This window comes from Seriola dumerili, unplaced genomic scaffold (genome assembly GCF_002260705.1).
Source record: "Seriola dumerili isolate Sdu_G_001 unplaced genomic scaffold, Sdu_1.0 BDQW01000081.1, whole genome shotgun sequence".
Taxonomy (NCBI): domain Eukaryota; kingdom Metazoa; phylum Chordata; class Actinopteri; order Carangiformes; family Carangidae; genus Seriola; species Seriola dumerili.
The window spans coordinates 2,695,963-2,708,552 of NW_019174336.1; the positions used below are offsets into that span (position 1 = coordinate 2,695,963).

General features: G+C 42.2%; 1 protein-coding gene across 1 annotated transcript; it reads right to left on the reverse strand.

The window, feature by feature from the left end:
• Nucleotides 1–173: 173 nt before the first annotated feature.
• Nucleotides 174–11,459, reverse strand: dcp2 (decapping mRNA 2). Its single transcript, XM_022744394.1, has 11 exons — nt 11,213–11,459; nt 9,785–9,936; nt 9,401–9,528; nt 8,390–8,488; nt 8,150–8,302; nt 7,954–8,066; nt 7,515–7,616; nt 4,761–4,869; nt 3,708–3,797; nt 3,355–3,406; nt 174–1,782 (listed from the first exon to the last, which is right to left on the reverse strand). Exons 1-11 carry the CDS (start codon nt 11,278–11,280, stop codon nt 1,655–1,657), a joined length of 1,194 nt encoding a protein of 397 aa, XP_022600115.1. The 5' UTR covers nt 11,281–11,459; the 3' UTR covers nt 174–1,654.
• Nucleotides 11,460–12,590: the final 1,131 nt, after the last annotated feature.

A 12,590-nucleotide genomic window follows, 5' to 3' on the forward strand; every position in this document is an offset into this window, starting at 1 on the left:
GAAGATATTGTGTATATGATATTTATGTTACTGTTACTGCAGCTGGGTCTTATTCTGTAAACAGTTATCACCTGTTCACTTACGCACCATTATTTTCATTATTTATATCATCAGTTTAGAGTCATCACCAAAATAAGAGACTGGGATATTTGATACATAGTTAGAACTAGAACAGGAGTGAAAAAACAGACTTTATTAATATTCACAGTTGAGTCAAAACACTAGTGAAGCAGAGGACGACATGAATTCACCTTCTGTACAATCAGTAACATGACAAACATGATGAGAGGAGAGCTCCATCCAGACTGAGTCGTCTCACATGTGGAGGACATGTGAACTGTTAGACTGTGGTTTGCAGTATGGTTTCAGCTGTGGAGGACCTGAACCTTGATCACAGTGGTCTAATGCTGTGGTCCTCCATCATGGTCCAGAGACCAAGAGTCTGAATGTTTTCATAGCAACTAAACACCAGAGCAGCTGATGACTGAAAATTTGGTTTAAACCTGTAAACTCATCAGACTGAAGCAGATAAAAACCAGGGTCACTTTAAGGCAACACAACAGTATGTGAACGTCTGTGGCTGAAAATATTAAATTTAAGTAGTTACTTTAATTAAAACATCACTTTCCTTTAATGTGGGCAGATTTAAATGAACCTATGAGGTGGGAAATACTCACTTCCTGTCAAAATGAAAACTGCCCAGTGATCCAGTGTGCTCCTGAGATTACACTGACACTATAATTAAACTTTGTATTTTCACTTTCAAACTCTCAGACCATAAAGATCTTTCATTTAATTTGTGATGAAGCTGAAGCAGCCGTGGTCTTTTCATGGTCATTGTTTCTCATGATCATCAGTCCCATGATGCTTCACTTTGTGTCCACAAGAAAGAGACAAGTTAACATCACAGCAGAATTTAAATTCAGATTGAAACCAGTTTGATTCATTCTATTATCACAGTACTGTGATGTACTGAGGAGCACACTGAGGATTATTGATCGATGGAATTTCATTTGTAAATTTTCTGGCCTTAATTAAGAATTTTCAAACATTAATAAACATCATACATAACATTAGCAGCCACAGACTTGTGACTTGTGACAAAGATGTGATGACACTTTGTCAGGTCATTATTCTACGACACTGAACTCCTGATAAAAACCTGAACTAATGAAGCCAACATGTCAATACACCGTCCTTCTGGTCTGACGTTCAGCTGGAGGATATCATCAACGTGTAATTATTACATCTTAAAATCAGTATCTGACATAAAGAAGATTGATTCACTGACATGTCAGAGCTGAGACTTTTCACCATTACCTGTTGACTCATGTTCACCTGAGCCATCCTGTTCTCTCTGAATCGTCTCTTCAGACGAGTCCTGACTCTTCAGATATGACGTTGTGTTTCTGTCGTGGACAGACTGAAGACAGTGTTGGAGGTGTTTCTATAAAAAAGGTCTGGAAAGACAAACAGCTCCAGTGAAGCTCACTGTGTGTCTTCAGTGACAGAAGAGCAACTCCCCATAGAGAATGTGTTCATGACAAGCAAAGCATCAAGGGAAAGGTTGTGTTCAGCAACATCCTTGTCTGGACTGCAGGTAAAATTCTCTGAGGCCATCATTAGACTTTGTTACAGGATCAGCTTCATCACGTCAGTAGTCAAAACATTTCATGATGGCATCTCTGTCGAATCTGAAGTTGAGGAACGTCTTGGAGGAGAGCAGCTGCTCACAGTCTCTGTGGACCGTCTGCTGACCGTTAGAGCTGCACGGAGCTCCGTCTGTGAAGAGAGAAGCTCGTTACATGCTACGTTTGAGGAGGATGTTCACTGAGCCCTGAGGGTCCCAGGCTGTCTGCATGTGAATAACTGTGTTAATCTGATTAATTACATGTCTCTGGTAATATGGGACAATAAAACTGACTGGGTGAGCATCCCTGGAGGCCACTGCATGCATCTTCAGGTTTTGTCTTAAAAAGTGTTGATAACTGTAATATTTCAGTTGATATTGTGTTCATATAATCGATTGATGAACATACAGCAGACTTGGGTCGGGGCAGTAAAAAAGGCTAAAACATATTTACCTGTGCACACAGAGAGACTCAAACACTGGAGAAACATTCAGTGAACACACATTCACCATGAAGCTCAGATAAATAAGACAGTGTGTATGTGGATCAGCCACAGGTCAGAGGTCAGAGGGTATACTGTGAGATGATCCATGTTTCAGTCATTCTAAAGGGATTACAGGATGGATGACATCCTGAGTCTGTTAACTGCAGCATACAGAGAACCAAACAAGTCTTCACTAAATGTTTCACTGAACAGCAAAGATTATGATGAATTATAAAATGTTTTTTTTTTTAACTAAACCTTTTCTAAACAGAATTTTAACTCTTACTTTTATTCTGCCTAACGACTCAGTGTTTGCTCCAGGAAACATGTTGGAACCTGAGGATCAATATCAGGGCTGATCAAGGATATTTTAAATGGTTCACTATGGGCTAAAGTGAAGCTGATTAAAGTCTGAACTCTACTGTGTTTTATTAACCTCTGCTTTACTACACCCTCGTGTTACCTGTGAGCAGGTTAAGTCAGTCAGACACTGGGTTGTAAAATGACTCATGAAGCTGTGAGGCTTAAAGCTGAGTTTAGTCAGTACTGACTGTTGCCGTCAACCACACATATATCAGGTCACAACAGCCGTCACATCAGTGTGCGCGACAGGTGATGTCAAAGATTGTCTGTGAGGTAAAGAAGCTCCACTTTGAGTGTTTTTTTAGTTCCAACAGAGTGAGATGTTTCTCTCTGGATCTCTTCACATCCATGTCACATTCGCCAGCTAAACTCTTGTTCTTATCAAAAACATATGAACAATCATTTTGTATCAGCACCTTCAGTCCCTCATAAGAACTGAACTGTGTCAGATGAAGTATATACAGCAGACATATAATAACAGACATACATACATATATATATATATATATATATATATGTATACATATATATAAAAAACATAACATATATACACGTCAGAGTCCATATGCATCGACCTTTAAAATGAGCTACACATCCTTCAACATGTCCTCTTACGTTTCACTGAACTGTTCCACACTAATATGTTTCTACCACATGAACCACAGTATTTCTGTCAGTGTTCTGGTAACTGTGTCAGTCTCATGTTGAGAAGGAACCATCGTGTCTGTGAATCTAACAGCTCTGAAGACAGTTACACATCCACCTCTTCTCCTACACTACCCATGCGTGAACTGAGTGCTGTCGGATTATCAGACACAGAGCAGGAGAGGATTTTATTTAGTTCATTCAAAGACCTGGTACATGTATGATCCATACCTCTGTCAAAACTGTCCTGCAGTCTCCTGGGTTGAAGTCTTTTATCTTCTTTCTGTAGAAACAGTGGAAGAGAGACCTGCTGCTGTTAAACATCACCTATAGATCATAAAATGGCTTTAAAACTGGTCTGAGATCCAGAACCACAGGATCTCTCTATACTGAAAACAACATGGAGGTTTCTTACTTACTAATGTTCACCTGCTAATATTAAACAATCACTTATAGTCAATCCTTTTCTAACTCTACACAAAATGGTTTTAAAACTGGTCTGAGATCCAGAACCACATGATCCCTCCATACTTAAACAACAGTCTGAACCATGTGGGGTTCTGCACTTATAATGTGGTTTTGACCTGCTGGTTGCTGGCTCCAGTGTCATTGGCTCCTTTCTTCACATAAGGCGAGTCCTGACATCTTTTCCCATTGGCCTTTATGGTCGGGTTCTACAGAGGAAAGAACAGAGGTTCTGAGGGAACTGTGGCCGTGGCGACTCAGGACACTGACACTTTCTGTGTCCCACTGGATCAATGGACCTCTGTCCATGAGTGCTGGGTAAAGTCAACCAGTCACTGTGTCTGTGCTGTGTTTTGAGCCACGCTGGGTGATGGCAGACAAGGACATTGTGATGCTAGATCCAGCCTAAGACCTTTGTCTGCCCCGAGGGTTTACACAGCCAAACATAGGACATGATTACAGAGTCTAGACTTGTGAAGAATGAGGACATAAGGAATACAGATTTTAAAATAGATTAAGAAACTTTGGCAATATCATCATCTTCAGGGCGCCGCCTGTTGACAAATGGAGCAAAAGCTTCCAATGTTCAATGAGGACCTTGAACTTAACTGATCATGTCCACAAGACAAAGAAAGTGGTTCCTGGAAATGTAATATAGATATACAGATATAGAGGATGTAGTGTTCAATGGTGAGATAATAAGAAAACTAGGATCCAGATCATCAGAGAGGCATCATGAAACTATTTCATCCAGTTGATGATAAAACCTGCAAGTTGACCAAATGCCTTTATGGCTGAGGAGAAGAGAGGAGAAAGGAGAGAGGATTGGAAGAGAGGAGAGAGGGGAGAGGAGAGAGGAGAGGACAAGAGGAGGAGAGGAGGAGAGGAGAGAGGAGAGGAGGAGAGGAGGAGAGAGAGGAGAGAGGAGAGGAAAAGAAGAGAGAGGAGGTCATTGGTGTACAGTGCACCAATGTGAACCACATGTGATTCTGCAGATGATGTTAGCTGCTGGGTGAATATCCATGTGTCTCTCCTCACTGGTGTCTACACACACTCACTGTAAATATCAGGTATTGACAGACTTTACTGTGGAGCAGTCACATGACTGCGGACATGTATCCTGACTGGATGCTGCTGCTGTTAAATAACAGTTGACTGTGGTCTTTTCTAACCTGGTTCAGCTCGTACTGGCTCAGCTGGCCCACAGCCTTCTGCTGCATCTGCTTTGTCCATCCGTTCCCAGGAAACACATCAGTACTTGTGAGGCGGCGGGACTTTGACCTGAGAGGTGGAAGGAAGCATTTTCTATAATACAGGATGGAGGGTAAATGACCTCTTAAAACCTCTGATAATAGTTTATTATGATCCATCACTACTGCACTCACTGACATCCATGGCTCCTCTTGGTTTGTTTTTGTAATGAACAACACAGCAGAGGTCATCTGATATGATGATTAGTAATTACACTGAACTGTACAGAGGTTTTTCAGATGTTTAGATTCAGGGAGCTGTCTGATGTGTCCAAAGTGAGGTTAATGGATTATCCTGCTATCTATGGGATTAACTCAGGATCACAAAGCTCACTCACTTTTAATTGGGTCAGGTCACCATGGTAACCTATGCTGCATTGCTAACCTGCTGCAGACCAGGTTAAAAAACTCTTCACACAACTACACAATGTACACAACTCCAGTGTGTAAGTGTGCACTCATGAGGCTCTTCTGATTCGACTGATGTAAAGATACGATCATTAACAGCAGGTACAATCATGGACCTTTGACCTTTGGCCACCAAATTCTCATCAGTTCACACTGTTTCTCATAAACCAGCTGACCTCAGACAGGAACTACCACTCTCCTCCTCTATGTGCATCACATATTCATAACAGTTTGTTCATCACCAGACATGTATAATCATTCACATACATATTTATAGCTGTACTTTAAATATTTAGACATTATTTCTCTGTTTCTACAGCTTCTTGTTCTGGTTCCGTCATCATATTCTTTACAGGTCATCAGGTGAACTTCTCACACTGCTCTTTTCTGCTGGTAGCACTGTTTAATTCATGGTTCTGATCATGCTGCCTGTAATGAAGGACTCAGCTGATAACCCAGGTGATAACCCAGTTGATAATCAGTTGATAGCCCAGCTCATCACCAGCTTCATGACTTCAGTTATATTGATGTTAGTAAAGCAGGAAACCCAGAGAGAGCCAGACTCCGATGAACTGGTTTTGTTGTCTAGGATCCTGGTCCTGATTCTGCTAAACAAACTGGAGCTTCACTGTTTTGAATTAAAGCTGCATTAATCAATATTTTGGTCCAATGAAAACACAACACCGACATACACTATATTGTCAAAAGTATTGGCTCACCTGCCTTGACTCGCATATGAATTTAAGTGACATCCCATTCTTAATCCATAGGGTTTAATATGACGTCGGTCCACCCTTTGCAGCTATAACAGCTTCAACTCTTCTGGAAGGCTTTCCACAAGGTTTAGGAGTGTGTTTATGGGAATTTTTGACCATTCTTCCAGAAGCGCATTTGTGAGGTCACACACTGATGTTGGACGAGAAGGCCTGGCTCTCAGTCTCCGCTCTAATTAATCCCACAGGTGTTCTGTCGGGTTGAGGTCAGGACTCTGTGCAGGCCAGTCAAGTTCATCCACACCAAACTCTCTCATCCATGTCTTTATGGACCTTGCTTTGTGCACTGGTGCACAGTCATGTTGGAACAGGAAGGGGCCATCCCCAAACTGTTCCCACAAAGTTGGGAGCATGGAATTGTCCAAAATCTCTTGGTATGCTGAAGCATTCAGAGTTCCTTTCACTGGAACTAAGGGGCCAAGCCCAGCTCCTGGAAAACAACCCCACACCATAATCCCCCCTCCACCAAACTTTACACTTGGCACAATGCAGTCAGACAAGTACCGTTCTCCTGGCAACTGCCAGACTCGCCCATCAGATCGCCAGATGGTGAAGCGCAATTCGTCACTCCAGAGAACACGTCTCCACTGCTCTAGAGTCCAGTGGCGGCGTGCTTTACACCACTGCATCCGATTTTAGCATTGCACTTGGTGATGTTGGCTTCGATGCAGCTGCTCGGCCATGGAAACCCGTTCCATGAAGCTCTCTATGCACTGTTCTTGAGCTGATCTGAAGGCCACATGAAGTTTGGAGGTCTGTAGCAATTGCCTCTGCAGAAAGTTGGCGACCTCTGCGCACTATGCGCCTCAGCAGCCGCTGACCCCGCTCCGTCATTTTACGTGGCTTACCACTTCGTGGCTGAGTTGCTGCTGTTCCCAATCGCTTCCACTTTGTTATAATACCACTGACAGTTGACTGTGGACTATTTAGGAGCGAGGAAATTTCACAACTGGGCTTGTTGCACAGGTGGAATCCTATCACAGTAACGCCCTGGAATTCTCTGAGCTCCTGAGAGCGACCCATTCTTCCACAAATGTGTGTAGAAACAGTCTGCATGCTTTTGGGCTTGATTTTATACACCTGTGGCCATGGAAGTGATTGGAACACCTGATTTCAATTATTTGGATGGGTGAGTGAATACTTTTGGCAATACAGTGTATTATCACCTTGTAAAGTTGTTATGGTGAATGTGTTAGTTTCTCCACATCATCATGATGATTTATGTGGAGTGGTGTCTCTGTCACCTGATGAATCTCATTAGCTCTGTGTTTGGTCTCCACCAGCTCCTGAGGGAAATATCTGGTTCTTAAGCTGCTAAATGCTCCACTATATTCACCAACTGCTCTCTGACTGAGTCAGCTAGTGGACAGAGGGTTTAACAGCTGGAACCAGGCTGATGTTTGTGAGCTGGAAAACCAATGAGGTGACAGAAGCTACAGTGTAAAGCTCTGTAGGTAAAGTGCAGAGTGGCTGTTATCTGTGATGTATTTCTTACCGAGCGTTGTCTGAAGGTTTGGATGGAGTGTTGATGTTGTTGAAGTCCTCGTCACTGTCTGTTGACTCTCCTCTCTGCCTGCTGATCCAGTCTCTCAGTGGTCTGTACAGGTGGAGGAGTAAGTGTCACATTAGTATCAGTAAATGACTAATGACATTAAGTCACATACAGGTGTTCAACAACACTGAGGCAAACACAAACTCTTACTGTTTCATTTCTGTTTGTACAAAGACACAAACGTGACACAACATGTGATTCAGTGACTGCTGAACCTTGGACAGAGTCAGGCTAGCTGTTTCCCCCTGTTTACAGTCTTTATGCTAAGCTAGGCTCACCATGTCCTGATATCTATCTGCTCACCTCACCCTCAGAAAACACATGTGTGTGTATATTTCTCTGATGAATAATTCAGTGATGACAATAATGGTTGTACACACACCTTATGAATGGGATGGCCATGAAAAACCTGTTGGGGGCCAGTCCGAGTTTAGACTTCGGGGTCATGTCGTTCCTGTGACACGGGAGCTTCTCAATAGGAAACCATTCGATGTTCTGCAGGAGGACGAGGAGACTATGAAACATGTGTGTGAGCTACGAACAGCTGGAGACTGAGTGTTGAAAGAAAGAGGTCCTACCCTGATCTCTTTCCTGGTTTTGGGGTTGAACTTGGTGTCCTTTGACACTCCTGGAATAATGTAGAGCCGCACCAGCTGGTCAGTGATTTTCTGCTCTATGTACTTGTCTTTGCAGATACGATTCTTGATGTCAAAGCCCGTCTCCTCCAATACCTGGAAAACACAGTGTTTGAACTACAAACTGAAGCCATTCATCAGACATGGCTCTTAATGCTGAACAATGAAGAACGTGAGACTCACTTCACGCACTGCACAGTCATGAGGAGCCTCGTCCTCATTAACCTTCCCCTTTGGAAACCCCCAGCCTGACTTCGCCAGGTATCCCTGGACCAGCAGCACCTGAGGAGAGAGGATGCAGCAGGTGAGAGTTAATCATTCATCACTTTTCACCTTCAATTTAAAAAAGACACGTCATTTCAACTCAAGATCATTTTTCTTATTGTCAACAAATCACCACAATGAGTCTCCTCATCAGCATGATGTGTTCATCCTCATCCCTCTGTGACACACAGCTGTTTGTCTTCTTTGAAATGAAACCAATAATTACATTACTGCCATATTTACCTGTTGTCAGTTGACTATAAGGTTCTAAGCAAGGTCCTCGACCCAGTTTACAATAGATCCTGATCAAACAGGATCCAGCTCAGAGCAGAAACCTTCTGATTATAAATATCTAACATAATGATGGATCACTGTCCTCAGACTATCCTCGTTCAATCCAAAAGAGACCAATTCATCTAAGCCTTAAATAAATCAAGTCTTTCCATGTACCTGAGCAGGAGTACTGAGACGTACTGAGATGTGTTAACAGAGTCAGGTTCTTCATGACTCTTCAGACTGAGAATCTGTCTGTGATGATGTTCGTCAGTTTGACTGAACAGCTGATGATTCATAATTTTGAATCAACTTTTTCAGTTCATTCAGCTGGTTTTACAGGACAACTTTAAACTAATTATTCATCCTGAGTTCAGTCAACTCACTGAGGTGTTTTAAATGATTGACAGTGTAGGAACGAATGGACTGGTCTGAGGGACTGCCACCCCACCTCCCCTACATTCAGCCCAGAGAAGCTATTTCCAGCTCAGCAGATTGTTGGCTTCGTCTTTTTGATTTTTCAATATTTGTTGACAGTAAGAAAAATTGACCGTCTGATCTCAGCTGTTAACTTGGTGAGTACAGTATTGATATGACTGATAGAAATGACAAATAAAGCCAAGATGTAATGTGTTTGAGTGTGCAAATACAACTCACATTTTCTAAGGATTCATCCAGAATGATTGCTCCATATGTGGGTACACCCATCTTGTACTCCTTCCACTGCTCCAGTACCTTCTGCACATCCTCTCCATGAGGCAACAGAAATGGACAGTGATGGAAAAGTTTGCAGCTGTCAAGGAAAACAACTAAACCAACATGAGTGCCACATCTGAGGATGAGCCTGAAGAGGTGCAAGAAAACCAAACTGCTCATGTTTGTATCCAGAATAATCATGACTTCATATGGTGGCTGTTTTAATGACAAAAAAATAAAATGGTATGTTGTTTGTGTGCAGTACAACAGAGTGGATGTAAAATGTAAAACATTAAGAAAAAAGTAATAAGGTCATTTAACATAATCAATCGCATCTAAAGATATCAGCTTTGGCGAAGTCTCTGATCCCACAGTGAGGAGCTCCTGGAGTGTTCTGCATGCAGAAGTCCAGGTAGAACCAGTGGGCCAGCTCGATCTGGAAGCACACCCGGATGGCGTTGTCCCTCTCCTCACTGGGGATGTGCAGGATGAACCGGCTGGAGACACAGGAGAAAGGGGGTCAGGGCCGGACTAACGCAGCCAGGGGCTCTGGGCCACAGATGAGCTGTGGGCCCTCACTGAGCCCCCACATGAGTCTGTTCACACCAACAGACTCAGACATGCAGGATACAATTCTTTTTCTTTCTGCTTTTGTAAAACTTATTTAAATTTTAACTAGTAACTCCTTTAACCTGAGCCATTTATATCAGGGACCAGCTGAATGCTCTGAAGCCAGCTGACATGGCCACTAGAGCAATGGACTCCCAGCAGAGATCAGGAAACACAGAGGATGCAGAGGAGGAACAACGCAACTAAAGAAGCGCTGTGGGGCTACATCCATATTACACATTCTAACATGCCACCTGGTTATTGTTTCAACCACCCCTCAGTTACCCTGGCAACCGTGTGTGACATCATCCGCTCTGTTCCCGCAAGATTCCACACCAATGACTGTACATAAAGATAGATGACATGTCTCCACTTCCTCCCACTGTGCAAAAACCTATGATAGCTTTAAATCTTGACATTACACTTCTGCTGTATAGCACCAAATAACTTATTTAAACCAAACTTGAAAATTTAACACAAACAAAAATGAGTGTGATAAGAGTAAGTTAGAATAAGAGAAACCATCTTTTGAAAAAGTTCCAGGACAGTAACAACTACAGTTCAACAGCAGCTGAGCTAATAAAAACTATAAACAACTACAGATACAGTTCAACAGCAGATGAGCTAACAACAACAATTACAGACAACTACAGACATGGTTCAATAGCAGCTGAGCTAACAACAACAATAACAATAACAACAACAACAACAACAACAACAACAGACCCAGTTCAATGGCAGCAGAGCTAACAACAACTACAGACAACTCAGACATGGTTCAACAACAGCTGAGCTAACAGCAACTACAAACAACTACAGATATGGTTCAACAGCACCTAAACTGACAACAACAACTACAGTAATGGTTTAAAAGCGGCCAAGCTAACAACAACAACTACAGACATGGTTAAACAGCAGCTGAGCTAACTACAACTACAGACATGATTCAAAAGCATCTAAGCTAACAACAACAACTACAGACAACTACAGACATTGTTCAATAGCAACTGAGCTAACAACAGCAACTACAGACAACTACAGACACGTCCAGCAACTCAGAGAGCGGTAGTTTGGCTCCTGACTTCAGTTTTTGTGTCGTCGGTGACTAATGACGAGAAAACCGTAACGATAAATGTCGGTTAATTGTCCAGTGAGCGTCGTTACCTGCAGAGGTCGTCCAGGACTCCGGAGGGAATCTCTACTCTTTTTGTTTCCATGTTGGTTGAAAACATCCCGACTCTCTCTCTCGGAGAATGCGGGGACAAAAGCCAGAGGAGCAGAAAGCTACATCCGCACTTCTCCGCTCATAGTCCCATCTCCAACTTTACATTATCTATATAAAACACCTAAAATCAGCTCATAACTACACTTCTGCTTCTTCGTATTCTTCGCCGATAACTCCAGTGTCTGATGATTGTGCTGCGTTCAGGGTAAAATAGGACGAAGGGTAATGATGGAAAACCCCGGGCTTAACGACACGTTTAATTACATTGAATAATCAATTTTGTCTAATATGTCATGCTTTCAGTTTATCATCAAGTGAATGACGTCCGACATGCGGAGGCTTTCAAAAAAACTCAAATTTTCAGTTTAAAATACGACCTGAATGTTGACGAGGATGCTGTTTACAAGTGTGAAAGTCGTAATTTCCTAAACTCCGATAAAACTTGAATGCGACATCAGTTTACAACCGGAAATTAATCATCCAATCACTGCTTAGGATGAGACCATGGGTTGACTAGACGAAACACTATTGGTTCACCTTTCTGTCAATCACCCGACGAAGGAAACGACGTTAGCATGTTAGTGTGAGTGGTACAAAGACGGTAAATTAGGCTCCGTCCAGATGAACTGGGTCTGTCACAAACACAAAGGGCCACCATGTTGCCAGGAGAATGAAAACAAAAGAAATCTAAAGGTTAAAAGGTGACTTATAAGAACATTACTTCTCTTACAACAACAAACTAAACTAAACTGAACTGTTTATACAGGTTTCTGCTAGAAATTAAAACTATAGTGTGGTGCCCATATAAGACAGCAATCTTAATAATATACTATATAAAAAGTCAGTAATGCCGAGGCTAGGAAACTATATAGTCTGTTCTTTATCCCCTTGTTCAGTTCTAAAGTTTTACTAATTATCAGATTGGCGATTTAAGGGTCCATCAAGACGTGTTCTAAACTATGTAAAATACTCTGCTAATTAATATTTTGTTCAGCATGGTTTTACCACATAAAAAGTAAAAATAAAAATAAAAGCGGCTGAAGCTCATCCACTCTTATTTCTTGATTGAGAAATGTGGATCAGGCTTTGAGTCCCGCCCACCACCTGCTTGCTCCAGGTGTACAGGTGAAAGAGTAGAAAGTATCGAGATGGTTAGAGGAGGAGACATCAGAGAGACTCAGCCACATGTTTGAGCCTCAGTCAGACCCAGACTCAGATGAGGAGTCTGTTGAGACCAGATCCAGAGACTAGCAGAGAAATCAGAATGGTTAGCGTAGTTAGCAACTTTTTTGATGTTTGTTAGCTTGTAACTGGCAG

Bases quoted from the DNA above. Each gene is read 5' to 3' on its own strand.
- dcp2 (XM_022744394.1), bottom strand. From the start codon at position 11,280: ATGTTTTCAACCAACATGGAAACAAAAAGAGTAGAGATTCCCTCCGGA. The intron at 9,529-9,784 runs ATATCTTTAGAT...ACAGCTGCAAAC, and splicing joins CAGAGACTTCGCCAAAGCTG to TTTTCCATCACTGTCCATTT. The intron at 7,617-7,953 runs GTGTGTGTACAA...CCACCTGTACAG, and splicing joins ATGGCCATCCCATTCATAAG to ACCACTGAGAGACTGGATCA.